General features: G+C 43.4%; 1 protein-coding gene and 1 long non-coding RNA gene across 7 annotated transcripts in view; both read left to right on the top strand.

The window, feature by feature from the left end:
• Positions 1 to 4818, top strand: part of LOC111924039 (uncharacterized) — a 135685-nt gene extending 130867 nt beyond the window's left edge. For all 4 annotated transcript variants that reach the window (XR_015290215.1, XR_015290213.1, XR_002861425.2 and 1 more), the window contains 2 exons: positions 1224 to 1291; positions 3179 to 4818. This is a non-coding gene — a long non-coding RNA (uncharacterized LOC111924039). The remainder of the gene's footprint in view (positions 1 to 1223; positions 1292 to 3178) is intronic.
• Positions 4819 to 5878: 1060 nt separating this feature from the next.
• F13A1 (coagulation factor XIII A chain) overlaps positions 5879 to 21880 on the top strand; it is a 58400-nt gene continuing 42398 nt past the window's right edge. The window contains exons 1-3 of one of the 3 annotated variants that reach the window (XM_023919971.2): positions 5879 to 6086; positions 7433 to 7586; positions 13113 to 13301. In XM_023919971.2, the coding sequence (XP_023775739.2) occupies positions 6084 to 6086; positions 7433 to 7586; positions 13113 to 13301 (346 nt within the window). In that variant the 5' untranslated portion in view covers positions 5879 to 6083. Of the gene's footprint in view, positions 6087 to 6367; positions 6500 to 7432; positions 7587 to 13112; positions 13302 to 21880 lie in introns of those variants that run through there. The other 2 variants (XM_023919972.2, XM_086901113.1) reach the window with 2 other exon arrangements.

The following is a 21880-nucleotide window of genomic DNA, read 5'->3' as shown; positions in this document are numbered from 1 at the left end:
TTACTCAACTCATTTACATGGAGAAAAGGTCATTCTTGGGACTGGAAAATGAATCAACAACCCTCTCTGGCAACCATCTTTGAGATGGTCAAGAAGCAATTGCAGTAGAAACATGTTAAACTGCAACTTCATGTTGCAGAAATGCAACATCAACAGGCAGTTTAAGTGTTTCTGTACAGCCTTGGTTTGGTTGTGTTCAGCCCATTACAGGGTTTAGGCACATGCCTGAAGATGGAATTACATGACTGAAGTTAAGATGTGCATAAGTATTTTGTTGTGTATGGGCCTACACGCTACATCTGTGTTTGTATTAAGAAGAAAAGCTGTTCTACAAGACATTCAGGCATTTTTAAATGTATTTTTGTTCTGAACTGGAACAGGAAGTTTTATCTTGTAATGAAATGTAGGAGATTTTTAATCCCAGAAATCTTGTAATTGAGCATACTTGAAACACTGTGTGTCAGTAATGTTGAAAAGATTTGAGACATTGAGATTGAAATATTGCATGTCCACATATGTTACTAAATTAATTAGAAGCAACTGTGAACTAAGCATGCTGGGATTGCTGGGGTTGTGTATTAGCATCCCCTGGATACAGAAAAGAGCTGTGGTCTGGTCTATCTTCTTGGCTGAGATGCAGTGTTCCATGAACATGCTTCTCAGCTGAGCAATAAAGCAAGGATATTAATCTGTGCACAAAGTAGACCTGGACCTACTAAACCCTGCTTAGTCCAACTGGATTTAGGTAGGGACATCTCAAATGTCTTGTACCAGGTCTTTGCTGCAAGTGCTTCAGAAATGCAGGGTACACACCCTTTACTTTTGCTTGTAGGTGGTTTGGGCTTTCCTTGGCTAGTTGGTTCTGCCTTTGATGTGTCCTAAATGATTCCATACTGTCCAGGAACCATGGTAGTTTGGGCACAACACCATCATTTTCATCTGATGCTGTACATGATAACTGAGCCCCTCTGGAGCTGAGGACTGCAGCTCTGCAGCAGCTAGCCAGGGTTCAGAACTAAGCTGCAGCTACTTAAAGTCAGGTGGGGTCTTTGCAGGAATTTTAACGTTATCTTCAAGCCTGTTCTGCCATGGACATCCCACTACCTGAGGACTGCAGCTGGCTTTAAACTTAAAAGCTCAAATTTGCAAATCAAAGCTAATCATGTTTTGGTAACTTCTTGCTAACTGTATTACCATAATCAATTGTCATTTTCTTGAAAAAGTTTCAGTACTGTGGAATCAACCTTCACTATAAGGAGACTGATGCACTGGGAAAAATTCAAGCAGCCCTGTGAGTATATAGAAAAAATGATAGACAAAGTCCTACCAGACTGAATATATTGCTTATTCTGCTTGTGTCTGGATATAGTGGTTGTTTCAAATGGAGTGCATATCTGGAAATAGTCTATGAATGGGAATCATACTCTGTTCCCCTCTGTTTTCCCTGCTCTTCAAGTTACAATCTCTTCTCTGTCTCATTGCCTGACAGATCAAGTAGGGTTGATCCCCAAACCAAGGGCTTATTCGGGTAGGTGGGCTTAAGAAGACTGAAACAATTGCTTTAGAGAGGAAACTTTCCATGGCCCAGGCTTATGGCACCTGTAGTAAAATATATTCAGAGAAATGTTTTATCTAAAATGGGCTTTCCTTCTCTAGGAGTTAGTCTAAGAGACTCCAGGAAGTCTCTAGGTAGTTATGGCTTTGCTTGGATGTCCTGCCCTTTTTCTTTGAGGTTGAAATAAGTATCTGAGGTTCATAGTCTTTGTGTCCTTATCAGCTTCTGGGTCAGCTGGCTAGCAGAGTTGTCTAATCCCATTTCTGAGAGATGTTCTTTCATATTTTAAGGCCTCAACTTCAGCAAAACATAAACCAGTAAATTTAGCTGGAGACTGTGAATATTGCCCCTTATGACAGATGTCTCTGCCCTTGCTTGGCTTCTCTCTTACTCCTCCTATAAGAAACTAGGGCAGCTCCTAGTATCCAACAAATAGAATTCTTTGGATGCAGATGTGAATAAGAATAGGAGTGGGAACATGGGGTCTATGTTCAGAATAGTAGTAATTATTATTATTATTATTATTATTATTGTTGTTGTTGTTGTTGTTGTTGTTGTTGTTGTTGTTGTTGTTGTTGTATTTTGTTGCAGTTACTACATGGTATGGTTATATTTCTGTTTGAAGAATCAGACCAGCTTCACAAATGAGTATGAAAAGATTAATGTGTTTTCTCAAGCTTGTATGTACTTTACTGTAATCTGACACTTACTGTAAGAAATACATTTTATATAATTGGCAGTGGCAGACACATATTCTGATAGAAAACAAAATGTATTGAATGATACACTGTGTATCACTGATAGTGACTTGCAGCAGTATTTCCATAAAAGTAAAGAATAATTTAGCACTTGAAAATCAGGCCTCAAAACCAAAATAAAATGTTTTTCTGTTTCTATACCTAGCCTAGGATATATCTCTCCTCACTGCAGACATCAGCAGTGTAGACACATATGGCAAAACCCATCACCCCAAGCTCCCTTTACAGTCAATACAGGGAGCAGGCACTTTTAGGCCATGATTCATCTGACCTATTTACATGTCTGCTGTAGGAGGAGATGAATCACTAGACTAGATCTGTGCGGAGGATAAAGGGAGCCTAAGATGGCCAGCACAGATGTAGATGCTTGTAAAGATCTACAGTTTGAATTTAGGCTTTCAGTTTGGAACAACAATTTTCCAGAGAAGAGTAAAATTTCCTAAGCCATGTTTTCCTAGCAGAATATGTGTATGAATATACACGTATATGGTATTTTAATTCCTGCAACAGAAACTTTTGCTACAATATCTTTTGAACACTGGTCCTATATACCCTTCCAAATGTTCTACCATCTGAAGTGCTGCCATTTTATCTCTCTCTGCCTCTGTCCCTCTTTCACATATACAGACATGTACACATACCATACTTCAGAGCTGGGCCTTCTGAGTTTTCAGCATTAACTTAAAATATATTTCTCCGTGTGTGGTAGCCAGAGCTGCTATTACACACAGACAGATATATTAACTGGGCTTGTTTTTTAAAAAAGTCCAAAGCAAAATATGCCAACAAGAACACCAAATGAAGATTTCTGAAATTTCCTTCTGTTTAAAAATAAGTTTTTATTAGTTAATTTCTTTTCTTCTAGGATCTGCTCTACTCTGCCTGCAGCCTTGGTGAGACAGAGCATCACAGGAAGAGGAACATGAATTCCTGGGAGACAAGTACCGATGCAGAGGAAGGGGGAAGACAAGACCTGAACGTCTAAGAAAGAGTGGAGGTTCCTAAGTAAAGCTGTGAGATGACAAGAGAGAGGCACAGTTGTGTTATTATGTATAGAAGGCCTGAGCTGAGAGAGTCTGGTTTCTTGAGGATGATGTCCTGGCAGGTACTCTTATGCACATGCTGTAATATAATGTTCCAGTGCATCCATACATCCATCTATGCTGAAAATGGCACGAGGGTGATAGTTTAAAAAAAGAAGAAGAAATGAAACCACCCTGTTGGAGAGCTTTACAATTCTCAGCTGCTCCTGAGGTGTGCTTGGTGTAGCTACAGAAGGCAAAACATCCCTCCCATCTAGTCACTGGCACACAGCACAGCAACACATTTATGTGAGCACCTGGTTGATCAGTTTGCTTGTGACAGATCTTGGCACACCCTCTCCTCTGGCTGTAAAGCTTTACTGACTTGTGTGTTTCTCCCTCCACAAACTCTTATCTGGCATGAGAGGACTTGGAACAGAACAACCCTGGCTCTGGCAACAACAGGAAAGTACATTTTAGATAACCCTTTAGGGTGCAAGCTTTGCAGCCATGTAAGGGCTTTTCTGTGGGGTTAGGGCGGATGGGCTGTCCATCATCCAAAGGCTATTGCTGTGGGAAGGGTGCCTGTGCCTGCAAAGGTCTTTGGCAAAGGCCAAGAGCATCTGAAGGCTGCTCTGAGAAATGGATATGGGCTCACAGCTCCCCACAGGGTGCTGTGCAGAAGAGAGCATTCTTCCACCGGTCATCCCAGTGCATCATTCATTAAACATTACGCCCTACAGGAAAATCAGGGTTTTGTGTTTTCCATACCCCTCCTGCATCAGCCCTGACGTCAGTAGTTTGGATCCACGGAAGTTAAATTAAGGCCAGCACAGTCTAATAGGCAAGGGATAGCAAATGCTAAGAAGTCAAGGTAATGAGAAAATACCTGCCATCTGGAGCTGTCATAAGCACGAATTTACATCTCTCCCCACGAAATAAATAAATCACAGCCTGCAAAACATTACTCTCCCTGGATGCAAAGTCCTACTCCTGCCGCTGCCACCAAAAATTTTGGCCTCCCCACTTTCTGCTTGGTCGGTGGCTTCTGCCGAAAGCCCGCGGGTGATGTGTCTGGGCGCGGGGAGACATCTGCAAGCGCTGCCTGTCGGGGCGCGATGGATGGAGTGGGATCTGTTCTGCTGCATCTGCTCGCTCCGGCCCTCGCTCTGACGGAAAGTTTTCCTCCTGGCTCTGACAGCACCGCAGCCACTTGGGAAAGCACATGACTTCCTTGGGAGACGGTGTTTCTTATTTGTGTTGCAGGCCTCCAGCAGGCATGGCACCAAGGCAATATTTATATCAGTTTTTGTAACATCATTGCAGCAGCTGCAATTTTGGGAACTGAAGTGCTGGCTGGAAGTGGGAGAGAGAGGCACAAAGCACAACACACCACATAGAGATGTGGATGCAAGCGGGGGGGAAAAAAAGGGAAAAAAAAAAAAAGAAAATAAAATTGGCAACCAGCCTCCTCCCCCAGAAAGCTCATTGTGTTCCTGCGTGCCAGGGGTGCTGCTTGCCCTCCAGATGGTTGCCACAGGGCCCATCTGTGTAAAAGTGAGTCAATGGCAATTGCACCTCAGGATGCATGTGATGGGATCAGATCTGTCCCCTCAGGGTGCTTGCACTCCTTGTGGAGCAGGACAGGAGAAGGGGAGTCTCCCAGACAGGTGGTTTTCTGTGCTACAAGCCAGAAACAGTCTTCAGCAGTTTTCTCATACCCTTCAGCTGTGAGAAAGCATAGTTCAATACCTGTGTGCAGATAACCAGGCTGCCCCTAAAACTGCTGCAGCCCCATGCTGTGCCTTGGCAATCAGCCCTAGCAAGCTCCTTACCCCACCTACAATGCCATGCTGGTGCATCCGTGCTGCTCCCAGGTGCCCAGCTCAGATCTCTGACCCACACTCTGCATGTGTCCTGGAACTACCTTTCTGTGGCTGGGAAAACCCCAGGGAGGTAGGATAGGGGTCCTGTCTTTCAGATGATTTACTTGCTGTTTCCCATTGCAGGTATGTGACCCACTTCTCTCCTTTTCTGCCCCCTGGCTTGATTTCAGTGGTGTTTAGCCAGTTGGAGGTTTGAAACTTCTCTGGTGCTATGGGGCTGGAAGTCATAGCTGCCTGGAAGACACTAGAGTTGTCTTCAATGTGTCTCCTTGTTCCTTCATCTGCTCTGCAGCAGAGGCAAGTGCCCTTGGTGGGTGCCATGTGCATAAGAGGGGCTCTCACCACTGCCCATGCAAGTTCTCAGTAGGTGGTTTCTACCTCAGCAGCTGGCAGAACACAGACCTGAATTCTTCCCTGCCCACTGCTTTTTCTCCATGCAGCTCCACTGGCCTGTGGAGTTATGTCTGACAGAGGAGGTGTCACACATTCTCCTTTAGTTACCTTTGAGCTTGATGAAACTAAAGAAAGTTGACATGAAGCTATAAAGCTCCCACAAGGTGTAGCCCTAGACCTGTCAGGTGATGCACACTTTATCATGGGCAAGAGCTGAAGGTCATTTGACACAAATATAGCTGTGTGGTGCAAAACACCTTCATTGTCCTGGACAGCACAAGGTCTCTAGAAAAAGCTGGGCTGCCAATGAGCTCTCCATGTTCTGTGTCCTGCAGTCCTCTAAAAGGACTGCTGTGAGGACCAAGCAGGGGAACCATCACTGTGTCTGCCTGGGAGGACTCTTGAAAACCAGCATCTGAAGCTTCATCACAGGCTTCCTGAGGCAGACACACTATCAAAGACTGGCAACATGGTAAGCATAGCTTTTTGGGCCATCTGCCTCAGAAAATCCCCTCCAGTCTCCCATTTCATATTCTCTTGTGCCATAAGCACTCCTACTTGGTCTCAAAAACAACAGAAACTTCAATGCCCAAGTGGTTTCCTTAGCACAAAAACTCTGAAATGCTCCTGGTGAGAAGAGCTGGGGTAAGAAAGGCAGGGAGGGGGTAAGAAAAGACATGCCAGCTGTGGTGGCAGATCCTCTGAGGTGGTGTGGGGAGGGCTTGGCAACCCTTTCAGCATTGTCCTATTGCAACAGGAAGGAGGAGGATATACAGAGGCTACTTAAAAGCCCTCAACTTTTTCCCTGCTTCTATTGCTTCTATTGCACTTCAGAAATTCTGCAAGGGAGAAGAAAAAAAAAAAAAAAGAATATTTGAAAAGAAGGTACCCTTGATAACTAAAAAAACCCCTTCCTTTTAGAGCTTACTTCTATTAAATAATTGCTACATTTTAAATTGCTGTTTTCAGGGGCTTTGGGAGGAAGTTTTCTTCTCAGTCATTAATATTTTCTTAGAAGGGTTGCATGGCTTTTTCACTGCTACATGCTTACACTGAAATAGATGTGAAAGCAGTTTTGAGTAGCTCAAAAAGAAGTCTCTGATCAGCCTACATCTAAGATTTCCCTTAAGGACATTAGTGGGAGAGAGAAATAAGTGGATAAGTGCTTTTTTCTTTCCCTTTTTTCCCCTTTACCCCCCTCTCTCTTCCCCCCTCCCCCTCTTTTTTCTCAAAAGCAGATTGTCTGGGTGCAGGAGTTAGCCCTGTAGATATTGGGTGTTTGTGTGTATAGGGACAAAAATACAATTCTCCACTTATCATCCACAGACTGTTGTAGGCTGTAATATTTGGCTTGATTGCAGTATGACTTATAATGCCATTTTTATTAGGAAGAGGTAGTGTGTGATGCACTTTCTGAAAATATAATTTGCTGTTTTGAATTCAATAATGCTTTTATGGAGGATGAGAGAGTGAAAGATTTTCCAGTTCTTTTACCTGAAACTTCCCAATATTTTCAGTGCCCTGCTTCTCCTAGGCAAATACTTCTGTGTTAGACATCCCTCTCCTTCTCCCACCCCCTCCTTCTTCTCTTATTCATGTGTTTTGATGAACACAAAATGCCTTCTAATCCTTAGAGAGCTGTACTTATCATCAGACTGATGTTTTCTGCCTCTCAGGTTTTATTTATGTAAGTCTAAAAATGTGTAGCTCGCTGGCACCCCACATTGCTTTTGGCTTTTCCCATCTTGCACGTGCCATGCTAGCTCATGTTTGCTTTTTCCTTGCACTCTTTCTTTCATGCTGTTACAACGTTTTTAGTACAGGATGTCTGAAACAACGAGCATCAACGAGGAGAATAAACTTCCTCTGAATGGGAGAAGAGCCATCCCACCAAACTACTCCAATGATGAAGAAAATGAGGTTCCTGAGATGGAAGCTTTTGGATTGATACCTAGAGGATTTAATCCTAGAGGTACAGTGTAAAATTAAGCTGTAAATCTGTTTTTGCATCTTCCATACTCTTAGCACAGGTCTGTGAACTAAGTCCAAACCACTTTTTCCTTACATCTTTCCAATTCAGACAGTTTTTCTAGCTGCTCATGGCAAAACTTACTGAAACCACCTGTGTGTATGGAAGTGTTAGCATGGGTTATGGGTAAGGAAAATGAGGACTAAAGAAGCCGAGTGACCAGTTATCAGCTTGAACTGTGGGACTGGTTAAAAAAAGGCAAGAATGGGTTTTTGCAGCTTGATCACAATCACAGTCACTTTAAGAACCTACTGTTTTCAGGCATGGCTGTGGCAGCATTGGAGTGAAGGGCCAGAAGGAGTCTGTTTTCTTAAAGGCCCATCTCATTTATATGGCCTTAACCTGCCTGTGCAACTGCTGCAAAATGTTGTCTGGCAGGGAAAACTTTTGCTATATATGTTCAGCTCACTCACAAAAAAATAATGAGGCTAAAAGGAATACCCACATAATTATTTATTCTCCTGTGAAAAATGTTTTAATCATTTGGCTGGGGAAACAAAATAAAATCATGGTAGAGAATAGACAAATCAAAGTATGTTCCCAGTGTCAGCTCTTTGGAGTCAACCTGAAATATAAAGTACCTAAGATCTGGTTTAAAAGAAAACAGGATTAACTTCTGAATGACTCATCAATGAAATGATGTTAAATTTTTTGTTTGTTTTAATTGAACAGCAGAACTTGTTGAATGTGGCAGCTCAGGGTAGCTGGATGTAATACTACTTAATGCTCATAGGGGACTTTTCATCCAGAGTTGAAGGAGTGCTAAATAAATGTGGACAAGAATTACTGAATTTCACACATTGGGAAACAGGCAAAGAGATTTTAAGTGACAAGTTGCAAAGCATTATTTCTGTAATCCTAATCATGTGCCTTAATCACCCTCCCCTCCCCACCCCCATCTTAATACACACACATTTCTTTTAGAAGCATTTATTTTTAAAAAAATGCCTGAACAAACCAACTAGCATGTTAAGACTGCAGAAATTGTGCTTGAACCTATTCTGACAACCCTGTAGCTCTGGGGCAAGTGTGTGTGTTTAAATTGTCAAATGCAATGCTGTGCAGGTTACAGCTAGACACTGTTTCAAACCCAATATGCTCACAGAAACTGGAGATGTATGAGTGTGGGATACCTTAGAAGGAATGCAGCCTGTAGCTAAAGCCCACCAGTACCAGGAGAAAGATTCCTGTTGCTTTTTGATGTGTTTCACATCAGGCTCTGAATGAAGTGTGGTGCTTGTGGGTGGCAGCCTCCTGCTTTTCAGAAATGCAGTGGAAACTTAAGAATGTCGGGTCAAGTGAGTTGAGGCAGGGGCCCAACATGTCCTTAAGGTTTGTGTGGCCATTGGGTAAACCTGGCTATGGGACTGGTATGGCTGAAAAATAAATATATACAAAAACCCCACTTTTTCTATAGCTGGATCAGCTCTGCTGTGCAGTTCTCTCCAATGCTTGTAGCAAAAATATGCAAGGGGTGACCTGAGGGGTGACCTGAAGGGTCCCTGAAGGACTGTAGCAGCGTTCCTGTTTTGGTGCACATCAGCTGTGATCTAAGCCTGTGGTACCAGCTGATACAAGTGTGGTCACTGGATATATTGTTTGGGGTAGGATGCTTAAGTCACCTGTCAGACCACATTAAAGGTTTATTGCCCCATGGAGCAATGATGGGACATTCAGGAGCTGATCTTGCTCCAGAGGACTCTCAGGGTTGTGCTTGAGGGATAAAATGATTGTCCATGGACAGTGCAGGAGCAGTGCAGTGCAATGAGGCTCTAGAGCTGTGAGCACATCCTGGCAGAGAGCTGCTTGTGACACCTTTACCTTCTCCTGCACACCCCTACACTTCTAGGCTGTCCAGATTTTTCTTCAGTGGTTCCCATATTTTGTTTCCATAACACACTGAAAAAATGCATGCAAATGCTTTTATCTCTGCTGTTACAACGGAGGTGTTTTCTAGCCTTTGGACATCTGATATAAACATCTAAACACCTAAGTCTTCACCTGTGTCAGGTTGTAGTCAGCACAGAGCCATCCAGTGAGTGGAGGTGGATGCACAGGTTGTCTGGAGAATCACTGGAAATCAGTTCCATGGTGGTCTGGACCCTTCTCTCCACTCCACTGACTGCAGCAACCAGCCATCAACTGCCCATAATAAGTTACATACCAGGCTCACATCATTTAGATGCCTAAATTTAACTGAATTCTGCCCTTGATCTGTGCAGTGTAGGAGTCTACAGCTGAGCTAGTCACCCTCGTTTCCCTTGACAGCCAACAGAGAGAAACAGGCATTTTTAGGGTGTGATTCATTTGACCTATTTTAGCTACTACTCTCGGATGAGGTAAGACCCTGTGCTTGCCTAGCTCTCTGCTGACACCCACTTCTACTCCTCTGAATCACAGCCGGGGCGAGCAGGGCTGCTGCCAGGGCCGGCTGCGTCCCCAGCCCGGCCAGTGGGCTGCCCGCTGCTGGAGCCGGCTCGCCTGCGGGAGGAGAGGGGGACGGAGCGCTTCTGCAGCAAGAAGCTTGTGTCCCTGGAACATCCCTGTGCCGTGTCCTCCTCCCCCCTGCTCGTCCTGGCCAGCTCATCTCAGCACAGTGTGTCGTGAGTGGGCTCGGTGGGAGGACACAGCCCTGTCATCCCACCCTCCTTTGCAGAGTCCGGTGACTCGCCAGGCATTTGTGCTTCCCCTGCTAGCGGAGTGATGGGCACTTCATTTGGAAACTCACGCTATTTTTGGTAGTAATTCAAAGCCCTCCCTCTCTGGTTGACTGAGGAAACCTGGTGTTTGAAGGCTACTCTTTTTATTTGAAAAACTGCTCAACCTTGTGCTCATTTATTTCCCTGTGAGCTTAACATTACACAAGCTTCAAGAAGGCATCACACTGTTGCCTCTCGTGCAGCAAAGCTGCTTGCACTGAACAACAGGCTACAGGCAAACCCTCCAGTGGACCTGACTTCAAAGGAGGTCTCGATTGGCCACCTGTCCCTCACAGATGAGCATCACCTGGAGCTTTCCTTTGGATCACATCCTGATGCTGGTCACATACCTTTATCCTGCACATGTTTTGCTCTTTGTAATTACCATTACTGTAATTAGCACAGGCTCAGCTCTAGGTTATCTTCATCTGGCAAGCTTAACGTACATTTTAAGACTGAGACCAAAAATGAAATATGTTTTTTGCAGATGCGTATGGCTGTGTTATGACAGGAGCCATGCAAAGTCCTGTGATAAAATAAAGCAAATGCTGATCTGAAAGCCCAGGGTGGATTGGCTTTGCAGTTCCTTAAAGGGACTAACATGCAGAGGAAGGATGGGGTCACTATTGCTTTTTATTGCAAAAGAGGAGATGAAAATAAAACAAACCCTCAGCTCTGTTTTTATGCCTCCTTGGAATGAGGGAGAAGCTGAGCCAGTTTCTTATTGATAGCTTCACTCCTCACAGAACCCCAAAATACACAGCTTTTACATGTAGTGCTTTTAGGCCAGATGGGTTTGAAAGCTATAAGGGGAGATATTCTCCCCTGTCCCTGCTTTATCCCTGTACAGAAGATTCCTGTCTCGTGTAATTTAATTGTGAGTTTTGTCAGCATTTTTGAGAGAGCATTGGTAAGTTTTGCAATGAGGGAGGTGGAGACATGCCCTACTTCACAGAGGGGCAATGAGATTGATTTCTGAGGAAAATGTTTCGTACAGACATTTCTGTAACTTCAGCAGTGCTAAAGTCAGTGGGTTTTTACAGTAGTTATTCCAGAAGGCTGGTGAATTAAGCAGAGAATAACAATAACATTGTCATGGGATTTTAAGCCTGACTCAGGATTGAACAGAGTATTCTAGCCTTTCTGCAAGTTAGGGTTAGCAGGAGGCAGATGATTTTGGGTTCAGCTATTCGGGGCTTTTCCATGAAAGGTTCCTCATCATGCTGTGTCCTCAGGCATATTCTTTTCCTTCTGTTTCCTAGAGGACACAGATAAGGACCTGAGGGATGATGCAAGCAGGAGTGGGACCTACTCCCATTGCACTTACTCCCCTGTCTCCCATTAGCTGTTGCCCAGAGCCCAGCTGGAGCAGGAGAAACACCATGCTTCCCATCCATGGAAGGTGCTGCCTACAGTGCTCTGCTGCTTGTCCAGAACTGACAAATTAAACAATTGTGCTGAGCTTCTGTGAAAGGGGCCACATTCAGCCCTCAGTGACTTGAATGTCCAACTCACTCACTGAGCACATCATTCTTGCCCACAGTGTGGTTAGTAGAAGGCCAAATTAGCCACCATCACAAGTACGCACAGCTCCACCAGCTGCTGTAAATGTGCAGCTCTTTTTGCCAGGCATGAGTTTGGCTCTGTCACTCTAAGTATAAAATTCAGGAATTAGCTTGTTTCTAACTGTCAGCACCTGGAAGGACAAGCTGAGAGCTGCAAACCTAGCTTTACCCTGCTGTCTCTTTCCTGGTGGTAAGCAGTAATGGTCCTGCTCCTCCTGGCAGAAGTTTCATGATTATTTGCCTAAGCTTGTAGGCAAAAGAACAATGTCCAGTTCATTTTCATGTGGTTTCTCACAGTGTGAGAAGACTCCTATTGTGCAGGTTCATGGCGTGGGTACAGTCATGTAGCTTATGGTGACTGCAAGTGCCTGTGGCTATCCCACTGCCACCCCACACTGGTCATTTGCTGAACAAACAACTTCTAGTTTGCTATAAACCTTTAGACAGCCTGAATTTGAATGGAGCAAAGCTTTGCCTGTGCATGTTATAGATACCTACTGCTTGCCTGTAACTGCTTGCCTGTAACTCTATGCTGTAATTATATGCTGTGATGATATATTTAGTTTTCATGAGAAGACACTAATAGCAGTGGAGGTGTACTGAGAAGCTGAGACATAACACATGCAGTACACCCAAACCTTATCTAACACAGGCAATCCAAACTCTCAGCTGAATGCAAGATCATTAACTGCCTCTCAGGCTCTTCAGCTCTCAATACTGGTAGCATTTTGAAAAATAACATATTTAAGTGTCACAAAGCCCCTCTGAATTTGCATTTTACAAATGGGGGGCTGCTAGAAGGGAGACAAGAAGCCCCAAACATCAAAGTCCCACAGATTGCTCTGGTAAACCTGTGATAGCAAGACCCAGACTTGCAGAAAGCCGATGCCATTGGAAACATGGGTTCACACTCTCCTTGGGGTCACTGAACTTCCAACACCTAGTGCTCTTTCTGTGGTTGCCCCCACCACACAATAGAAGCCCTTTAGCCTCTGTGAAAATGGCAAGTGGACAGAGAAGTGTCTGTCCATAAGTCTTTTCTTAGCCAGGAGCACGTAAGCCCCAGACAGATCCAGCATGTTCCTCTAGCATGATGTTCCTTCCCTGGAGAAGGGGAGGGCAGGGACTCTAATGATGTTGATACCAATAATGACATTTCAGCACACTGACTCCTTCCCCTCCTGCTCATTTACGTGTCTCTGCAGATTACCTGCGTGTTGTGGATATTTATATGTTCAAGGAGCCTCACGAGATCAACAAGCAGGAGCACCACACTGACAAGTACTACAACCCCAAGCTGATAGTGCGTCGGGGACAGGCTTTCCAAATCCAGATTGACTTCAACCGGCCCTACAAGCCAGAGACAGACCAATTCTGGCTGGAGTTTTTGATGGGTGAGTGCCTGGCAAAGGCTGTGTCTTATAAGCAAAGCAATTGTCTCTCATAAACAGGAAAACAGCAGAACTTAATGGCTGGGTCTTTTCCTGTTATGATTGATAAACCATAAAAACAGGCTTAACCATCAGCAAGGAAATGTTTTTCTAAACAGGGTTTGAATCCTTTCTTGAGAAAACCAGCAGAATTTTATGTGAGAGAAGAAGGAGCAAAATCTGTGCATTTCTGTTTCATAAGAACCTGTACTTTTTGAGCTTTCAAAGTTATATCTGGTTAATGCTGTATGGCAATGCTGAAAGGTAGGTGGAACAGGAAACCTCTTTTGTTAGTGTTTAGGAGATGTAGGGAGGAAGAGTCTGTTGTTTGAGGCAGGAGAGGTGACTGTATGATCTGAGATAGCAAAATATTGATTACATAAAGAGGTGAAGTTACACCAGGTAGAAGAATCTTGCAACTTTTCAGCCTGCATTTGCAAATAACTTAGTAACAAGAGATAAAGTTCAACGACTCTAATTTTGGACCAGAAACAGAAGCATAGAATCACTAAGGCTGTAAATGACCTCTGAGGTCATTGAGTATACATGTTAGCCTAGCACTGCCATGTTTACTACCAAATTATGTACCCAGGTAGGGGTGGTGATTCCACCACTTCCCCAGACAGCCTGTTCCAATGCATGGCAACCCTTTCAGTGAAGAGATTTTTCCCAATATCCAGTGTAAACCTCCCCTGGTACAACTTCAGACTATTTCCTCTTGTTCTATTGCTTGCACCTGGAAGAAGAGACCAATCCCCTTCTTGCTACAGCACCTTTCAAGCAGTTGTAGAGAGTGATAAGGTCTCCCCTGAGCCGCCTTTTCTCCAGGCTAAACGTCCCCAGCTCCCTCAGCTGATCCTCACGAGACTTGTGCTCCAGACCCTTCAACAGCTCTGTTGCTCTTCTCTGGACATTCTCCAGCACCTCCATGTCTTTGTTGTAGTAAGTGGTCCAGAAGTGAACACAGGATTTGAGGTGTGGCTTCACCAGTACTGAGAGACTTACTCAGGACAATATCAGAGACTTTCTTGATTTATTGGCAGAAGAGAAAGAGAGCTTTTCCTCTCACTGAGAAATCTTCATCAAAGACCCAGGTCCAAAGTTAGCTGTTGAGTCACTGAAGGCATGGGACTAGGGAAGGGCATAACCTCACTAGAAAAGGAGAGAAGCAAAAGGGTTTCCTGCTGTGCTCCAAAGATGGCCCCACCAAATTCTGATCCCTCCAGCACAACTCTGGGAAATACCCAGCGTCATTTAGATTGATCTGGGAGTTTCTGTGTTAAGACATCAATGTTCCCCTCATAAAGTCTTTAAAGTAGGATATAATTGATGTTTTAATTTACTTCCCTGTGAGGTGCAGATCTGAAATTTGTTACACTGAGTCTTTTCGATTGTTGAATTATGATGATGTGGCCATTTATTAGATTTGTTGCCTTCTAAAGCTCGATGGGCGTTTATCTCTTAAACATATGTGCAGTGAAAATGTTAGTGTCTGCACATTTTTTTTTCATGGGTCTCTTCTTTCTAATTTAAATTAGGGTTGGGAGGCATGTTATGACAGTCCAGTGAATGATTGGCTGAACAGCCATAAGTGCCTTTAAAAATGTAATATGCATAAATATCATTAGTTCTTTTGGGATTTAATTAAATTCAAGATTGTTCCCTTAATCTTTATATGTTTAAAACAAACAACTGTATCAAGAAGACATGGAAAATGGAACATTTGTTTTTTATTGCACTCGGTGCAGTTTGCATTTGTTTTAATCAGATATTCTGTACTGGAAGAAGAAAATTAACACTTCTTTTGACATTGCACAATCTGCTTAAGAGAACACATTCATTTATTTCTCTGTTGCTCTTTCCTAACACATCCATCCAATACTCTCATCTTCAGTCATGGCAGGAATGGGGTTAAGACAAGCCTGAGCCAGGGGAGTCTCTGCAATAAACACAGTTCTGAATGATTCCTTTGGAGCTAGCCCTGAGTGTGTGGTGGAATTCCCCTCCCTCTTCTTCACTGTTGCTGTGAAATGGGATGAGTGTCCATGTGTGGTGGCTGGCAACTGGCTGCAGATACAAGATAGTGTTCAATGCTGTTGCCCTCCCCTGTTTTTATTTTGCTTCTGTGACCACCACTGCCCTCTTGTTGCAAGGACTTTAGCTCACAGAGATTCAACTGGGAGGTGTTCAAGCTCCTCTTCTGGGAACTGGTCAACACTCAGCACTTTGCAAATGTTTCTCTTTGTGAACATGTGGTGAAAATGCTGTATATTTGATTCTCAGAGGCTAGCAACAGGAAGCAAAACAAAAACAGCCCACAGCAGAGAAGAAAAATTCAGAAATTAAATACTTGATTCTTGCTACTTCTCCTTTTAGTATCAAGGCCAATGTTTAATGCTGAGAAGAGGAAGGAAATTTCTCTTACTTAGGAAAGACAACTGGCTGCTGAATGTCTCAGTGCTGTGCTCTCAAACCTTTTGTCACAGGGAGATGTGGCCATTTTCATCCAGTTTTTTTTTTAGTTTCTCTTCCTGAAGAGCTGGTTCTCATCTCTCGTACTGCCTGAACAGCAGAACCCAGTCCAAAAGCTCTTGCCCAGGCTGCCTGTGGGCAATGGAGAGAAGCAGGCACTTCCAAGAAGAGTTTAACCCTGCTGTCTTAAAGTGGGATGAACTCTCTTCTTTTTTCTTTTTTCTTCCTCTGACACTCACTCATAGACCAGACTCTGACTTTAAGAGCACTGAAGGCAGGGAAGGTGAATCTGTCAGGCAGAAGCTATCCCTAGGGAGTGTCTCAGACAGCAGCCCTGCAGCAGGGGCAGCTTGAGCTCCTTTTTGTGCTGAAAGGAGTATGCCTCCTAGGAATGTGCTGAGTTTGGGAGATTAAAGTGATGGACACACAGAAATATTGGCAGGCTGCTGTAAGATGACCTTTACAAGGAGCACTCTGTGCTCCTGAGCAGTAGATTTCAAATGGTGCAGCAGGACTGTTGAATAGAATAACCTAGGTTGGAGTGGCCTCTGGAGTTCTCATCTCTAGCCTGTGGTCAAAGCAGGTCCACCTTCTCCAGCACCTCTGGGTCTTTGCCTATGAATAGGTTTTGAGTATCTCCAAGAGTATGGATGTTTCCCCAAACAATGTGGACCAGGCTGTCCTGAACTGCAGAATATTTTGTGTGGTTCAAGGTTCTATTCTCATAAGGTACAAAGTTACTCCATAAGGATGGCTGGCCTTGGTTCCCAGAGAATACAGTTGGAGCTGGGAAAACTTGAAGTCTCCTTTTGCAGGGCTGTGCCTGCAGTGGGGGCTGTTTATACAACAGTGCCTATGAAACTATTCAGAAGTTATTAGTTCCCAGCTCTGAGAAAGTTCCCAGAGTTGACATTAATCCATCACAGAATTTTTATCCATTAAAGACTAATTTTGATCCTGAAAAATGTGACAATTGTGATGGATTGATTCTGTGGGTGTGCGCAGAACTATTCTATTTCCGTTATTCCCTAAAATTTACTTTCCTTTCACTTTTTTTTTTCACTCCTATTTTTTCTTCCTTTGCATCATTAAAAGGATGATTAATGAAGCAAGTAAAGCAAGTAGAGACTGCTTAATCCTTTTAATTGATAATGAATCAAGGGTACCTGGGACAAATACTTCTTCTGTCATGTGAAACTAGATCTGAAACACTCAGAGAACAATCTTTAATTACAATCCTTTTGAATCCACAGTCCATTTAAACACCATTTTCACAAAATTCATGGGTTAAATTTCATAATCAAAAATATGTATATGTAAATATATATATAATATATTTGTGTATATGTAGATATATATATATATGTGAATATATAAATAATTCACTTCAATCACTGTCAGAAAGTCACTTTTACAGATATTTTTCTGTGATAGTTCTTTATGACTCAAGTCATTCTTACTTTAACAGACTGTTTTCTGTAGAGTCATCCCTGGTGAAATTGACTGAAATGCTAACATGCAAATTATTATAATTCAGTTTTGCACATAATCCTTCATTAAATTAGGACCATAGTTGCCTGCCAAAGTATGGAACACAATGAATGTGCCAAAAAATACACATGGAAAAATATCCACTTATAAAGAGTAATTAGATGTAATTCCAGTTCTTGTGCTGGACCTCAGCCCTGCCACATTACATATGGTTTGAGAGCTGCTCAGTCACCACATATTTCCTTTATTTCTTTCTACTTCCTGGTTTTTACAAGAGGAAAGGTAAGCATCACCACTTGGATGATACTCGTTTTATTGGTCTGGGGTTGCAGTGTAAAAGCCACAAGAGAAGTGCTGATGCTGTGCTTCCATCTTGTTCCCCACAGTGGGATTAATCCCACTTGGATTTGGAGCCTCAGTGAACCCACAGGAGCCAATGGACTCCTTCATCCACCTTGATCTGTCCTGACTCCTGTCTTTGTAGTGATGGAGATACTTTGTGCTCCTCTTTGTTTTCCACAATGCAAGGTTTAGCCTGGCTGAGCATGGTTCCCACACCTGGGACAGCCAGTTTGGTGTGAATGCTGCAAAGTTTCCCCTGGCACCGCTGCACTGGCCGGGATTTCTCTGAAAAGCAGATGTATGATGAGATGGGCTTATACAGCCTTCAGTCTTGATTTCAGTAGTAGTTTCCAGTACGTGGCTGTAAATCCTTGAGGGGTTGATGAGTTTATATGGTGCATCCTGACTCTAATGATGTATTTCCCCACATCCTCATAAATTGATGTCTATTTGTGTTTTCCTTAAATGGCTTCATAAATCTGTATATATTGGTCTAGCCCTAAATGTTATTATGAACGTTTTATTCATTGATGCACTTCTGGAACGACCATAAATTCCAGTCCCCCAGGCTAATATCGCCTTTCCACACATGTGCATGTGTGGGCACCCACGCACCTGCCCATATGCTCTCCTCAGGCTTCTATAAATCATTGGCTTCTGGCCTGAGATCAGAGGCTTACTGCTCCTTTTTCCACAGTCTTCCCAAGCCAGTTCCAGAGGGATAGTTATAAACACATCAAAGAAGCTAAGAGAGTAAAGATGTTAGAGCTGATCCCATATGGCTTATTTAGGTGACACCAAATTCCCATTTATAGTCAGAGGGATATCTGAGTTCAAGTAGATAGTCAGAGGTCCAGTTCAGGATACACACACCAGAATCACCGGAGCTCTTCATAATGTACAGCGTCCACGGCCTTTCCCTGTTTTCACAGCAGAGTTGGGACAGGAATGATTCCAGGGTTATTGAGGTTTTGATGGTTTTGTCAGGCAGTAATTCTGCCTTAGTGGGAAGTATTGCTACCTCTGCTGTCACCCGTCCTCCTCAGCCACTCTGGGGCAGGGCAGGCTGTAGCCAACAGAGGTGCTGGAATATGAGATGTCCCCCAGCACTAGGGATGGGATGTTGAGTTGAGTTCTGACTCTGGGTGAAAGTTGTTCTTTGGAAAACTTTGGATCTTCATGTTTTAGGAGATTTCTTGTCACTGTCGGACATGAAATGATTCACACAGACACAGCTTGAAGTGTGATGAAAGAAGAAAGTTTATTTTGTCTTTTTAGTATTTACAGATTTTTGACAATGACCAGGGATTGGATAGTCAGGTCACCACCTTCCCAACCACACTGGCTGTGAGAGACATTTATCAAAAGGTATTCTCTTTAATGGAATGTATAAACACCTATGTTTATAGTTACTTTCCTGGGAAAGTGGCTAGAAATTATGAAAACAATATTGAAAGGTCTGATTCTCAGGGTGACAATTTTTTGGCATTATCAAGAGAACTAACTGGTCTAGAGGACACATTGTGTTGGCAGGTAACTCAGCACTGTGAGTTTATTAGATCCTCATTTCACAAAGAAATACAAAAATTGAGCAGAGATATAAAAACACCTGATGGTCTAAACCTGGAGTCTCATTTTGTGACAGAAAAAATACTTTATTAGCAGTGGAACATATTTCCTAGAGACTGACTCCCAGCAGACAAGAGACCTGTTTGCCAGCTCTTAGCAAAAAACAAACCTCCCCACTTTCTGAAAAAAAGCATTGGGGTTTTTTCCCAATGGTTTTTTGCTCCCCTCTGGAATTCCCAGCTGGGCCCCAGAGGAGCAGAGAGGAGGGAGTCCCTTGAGGTGGTCTATGAATGCACTATTTCATGCAAAGCAATCTTTATTAGGCAGACTTTTGCACTGCTGCTGCAGCATCAAGTGGCACATAAAATCTGGCTGTATTTCTTAGTTGTTTTACTAGCTAAGGTGTGTGGCTCTGATGTGTGTTTTACAGTTGTAAAGTACTAGAAACATTCACTGCTGGGACAGAGTGGCCAGATGTTGAGGATTCATTACTGGAGCCATGAGCAAAACTTCTTTCAAGATATTTGTGTTTACTACATTTCCAAGTTTGTATATAGCACTTCCGAAGGCAGTGGAATTTGAGGGTGGGAGGAGCCCAGATGAGATGATAGGGATTTAGAGACTACTGCTTTTAACAAAAAATTGTTTCTTCTTCTTACTTCTTTTGATTGTTTGAAATTTTATTGGAGCACCTCTCCTGTTTCTTTCTAATTTGTTTTACTCTGTGTTTTATGTCATAAATCCCAAATGCTAACACCCATCTCCAAGGCTGCTTGCTATCAGAAGGCTTACCTCTGCTACACTCTATGACTTCCAGCTTGAAGTTATTTATCAACATATCACAATTATTATACTTCCATGGATGCTGTTGAAATAGATTTTTTATCCTTTATATGAAAGAGTGTCTCTAGATAAAACAAGTGAACTTATAAGAAAATTGTTAATTACTGTGTATAATATATACTCCAAAGGGAGACCGACCGCTTGACTCCTTGAAAAGCCAATCTTCCAAGGAGGGTTCCTAAAAACACAAAGACTACCGAGATGCAGTTTGTTCACCTTCTTCTCTTCTGAGGTATCCCACTTCCATCAGGAAGGAAATGTCTTGAGAAGCTCACTAGATATTTAATATTTGTGCTACCAAACTTTCCCTCCTTGCTGCTGGAAGTAAAGCTCAGTTGTGTAGGACCTATCCAAGAGCACCTGCTGGTCCCTCCAATGTCTGTGCCAGCAGCACAGCACTAATTCAGCCATGGCATTTAGAAGCTGTTTAATGCACACACACACACACACACACACACACACACAGAGCGTGCATGCCCACTGGGGATCAAGGGGAAAACTACACTACATGTAATCAGGAGCTTCCAGGGACAGGATAGAGAAGGAGAAGGAGGAGAATAGTCCAAGCAAGCCCTGGTTCCTGTTAGTCACATGTAAAGGACAGCAGCAGAATTGGATAACTGGAGGAGTACCACTCATATTTTGACAGCTGAACTCACTGTACCTATCTCTCACCCTCTCTCTGTTGCTGTAAATCCCTCTCTGGTGTGGCAATTTTACCCAGAATTTAACACAGCTTGCCTCCGTGCCTGGTGGGCCCAGAGCTGACATGCTAGGGAGGAAAGGCATATGTTGAAAATAACTCACTTTGAATGCATGTCTGTGGCCACAGTTCCTTGTTTTAGATAGCTCATTATTTTGCTGCTACGTAAATAGATTTTGCCAAGCTTTAACAAACACTGCCCTTTGCTCTTTGTCCCTGTAAAGTGTCTATTTGTGACATCCCATGCATGCCCACATCCACACACACTGTGGTCATGGTGCCTTTTGCCATGTAGATCTTTGTGCATGTTTTTTTTATTTATGAGTCCTTTATAGTGACAGCAGCTACTTTTCTCCTCTTTTCCTGGGTGCCTGGAGCACCCAAGAAGTGTAGAGTAGAGCTGAGCTGCCATTGAAGTGACCACAAGCTTTAGGACCCCAGCTTGGTTAGCTACAGAAACCAGGGTGGAATAAGAAAGGATAAAAAAGAAGTATCAAAGGATTGCAGGCCTGTGCACTGTGCATCAGGGGAAATAGATTTGTTTGTGCCATTAAATGTTCTGTACAAGGGAGGTTTCTGTAAAAAGTGATGTCTTCTGGCAGTATTGTGGCTCAGGACCTAACACTGAAATGCAGAGGGTTGGAGGCCTAAGAAAGGGGGGCACTGTGAGTTCTCTCCTGCTTCAAAGGCAGGACAGTCAGCAGCTTCTATTCAATACATGATATCTTTGAAGGGGCCTATAAAAAAAATTCACCCAGTGAAGGAATCTCCAGACTTTCTGAGTTTACAGGCTGTATTTTCCCATTTCCATGTGCATTTAGAGTGAGCAGACAGGGACATCCCAACAGCCTGATGTCACACAACAACTTTGTCTGCCACAGAGCAATTGGCTGTGAAATATTCTCGTGTGAGGGCCAGAGCCTCCTACACCCAAAGCAAACGTGAGCACTGAGGAGTGAGGCAACCACAAAGAACTGGCTGTGGAGCATGGTTCAGGCTGCCAACTCCTGGAGCAAATCAGAGCCGGAGAGATCCTGAGCCAGCTAATGCTACTGGCATAATGTCAGCACCCTCCTGTCAGCATAAAAAGGGTTTATCTTGTCTACATGTCCCGGTCCTGACA

Source organism: Cyanistes caeruleus, chromosome 1, assembly GCF_971803275.1.
Source record: "Cyanistes caeruleus chromosome 1, bCyaCae1.hap1.1, whole genome shotgun sequence".
Taxonomy (NCBI): Eukaryota; Metazoa; Chordata; class Aves; order Passeriformes; family Paridae; genus Cyanistes; species Cyanistes caeruleus.
The sequence above is the reverse complement of the archived record's forward strand: the minus strand, read 5'-3'. Positions and strand labels throughout refer to the sequence as shown.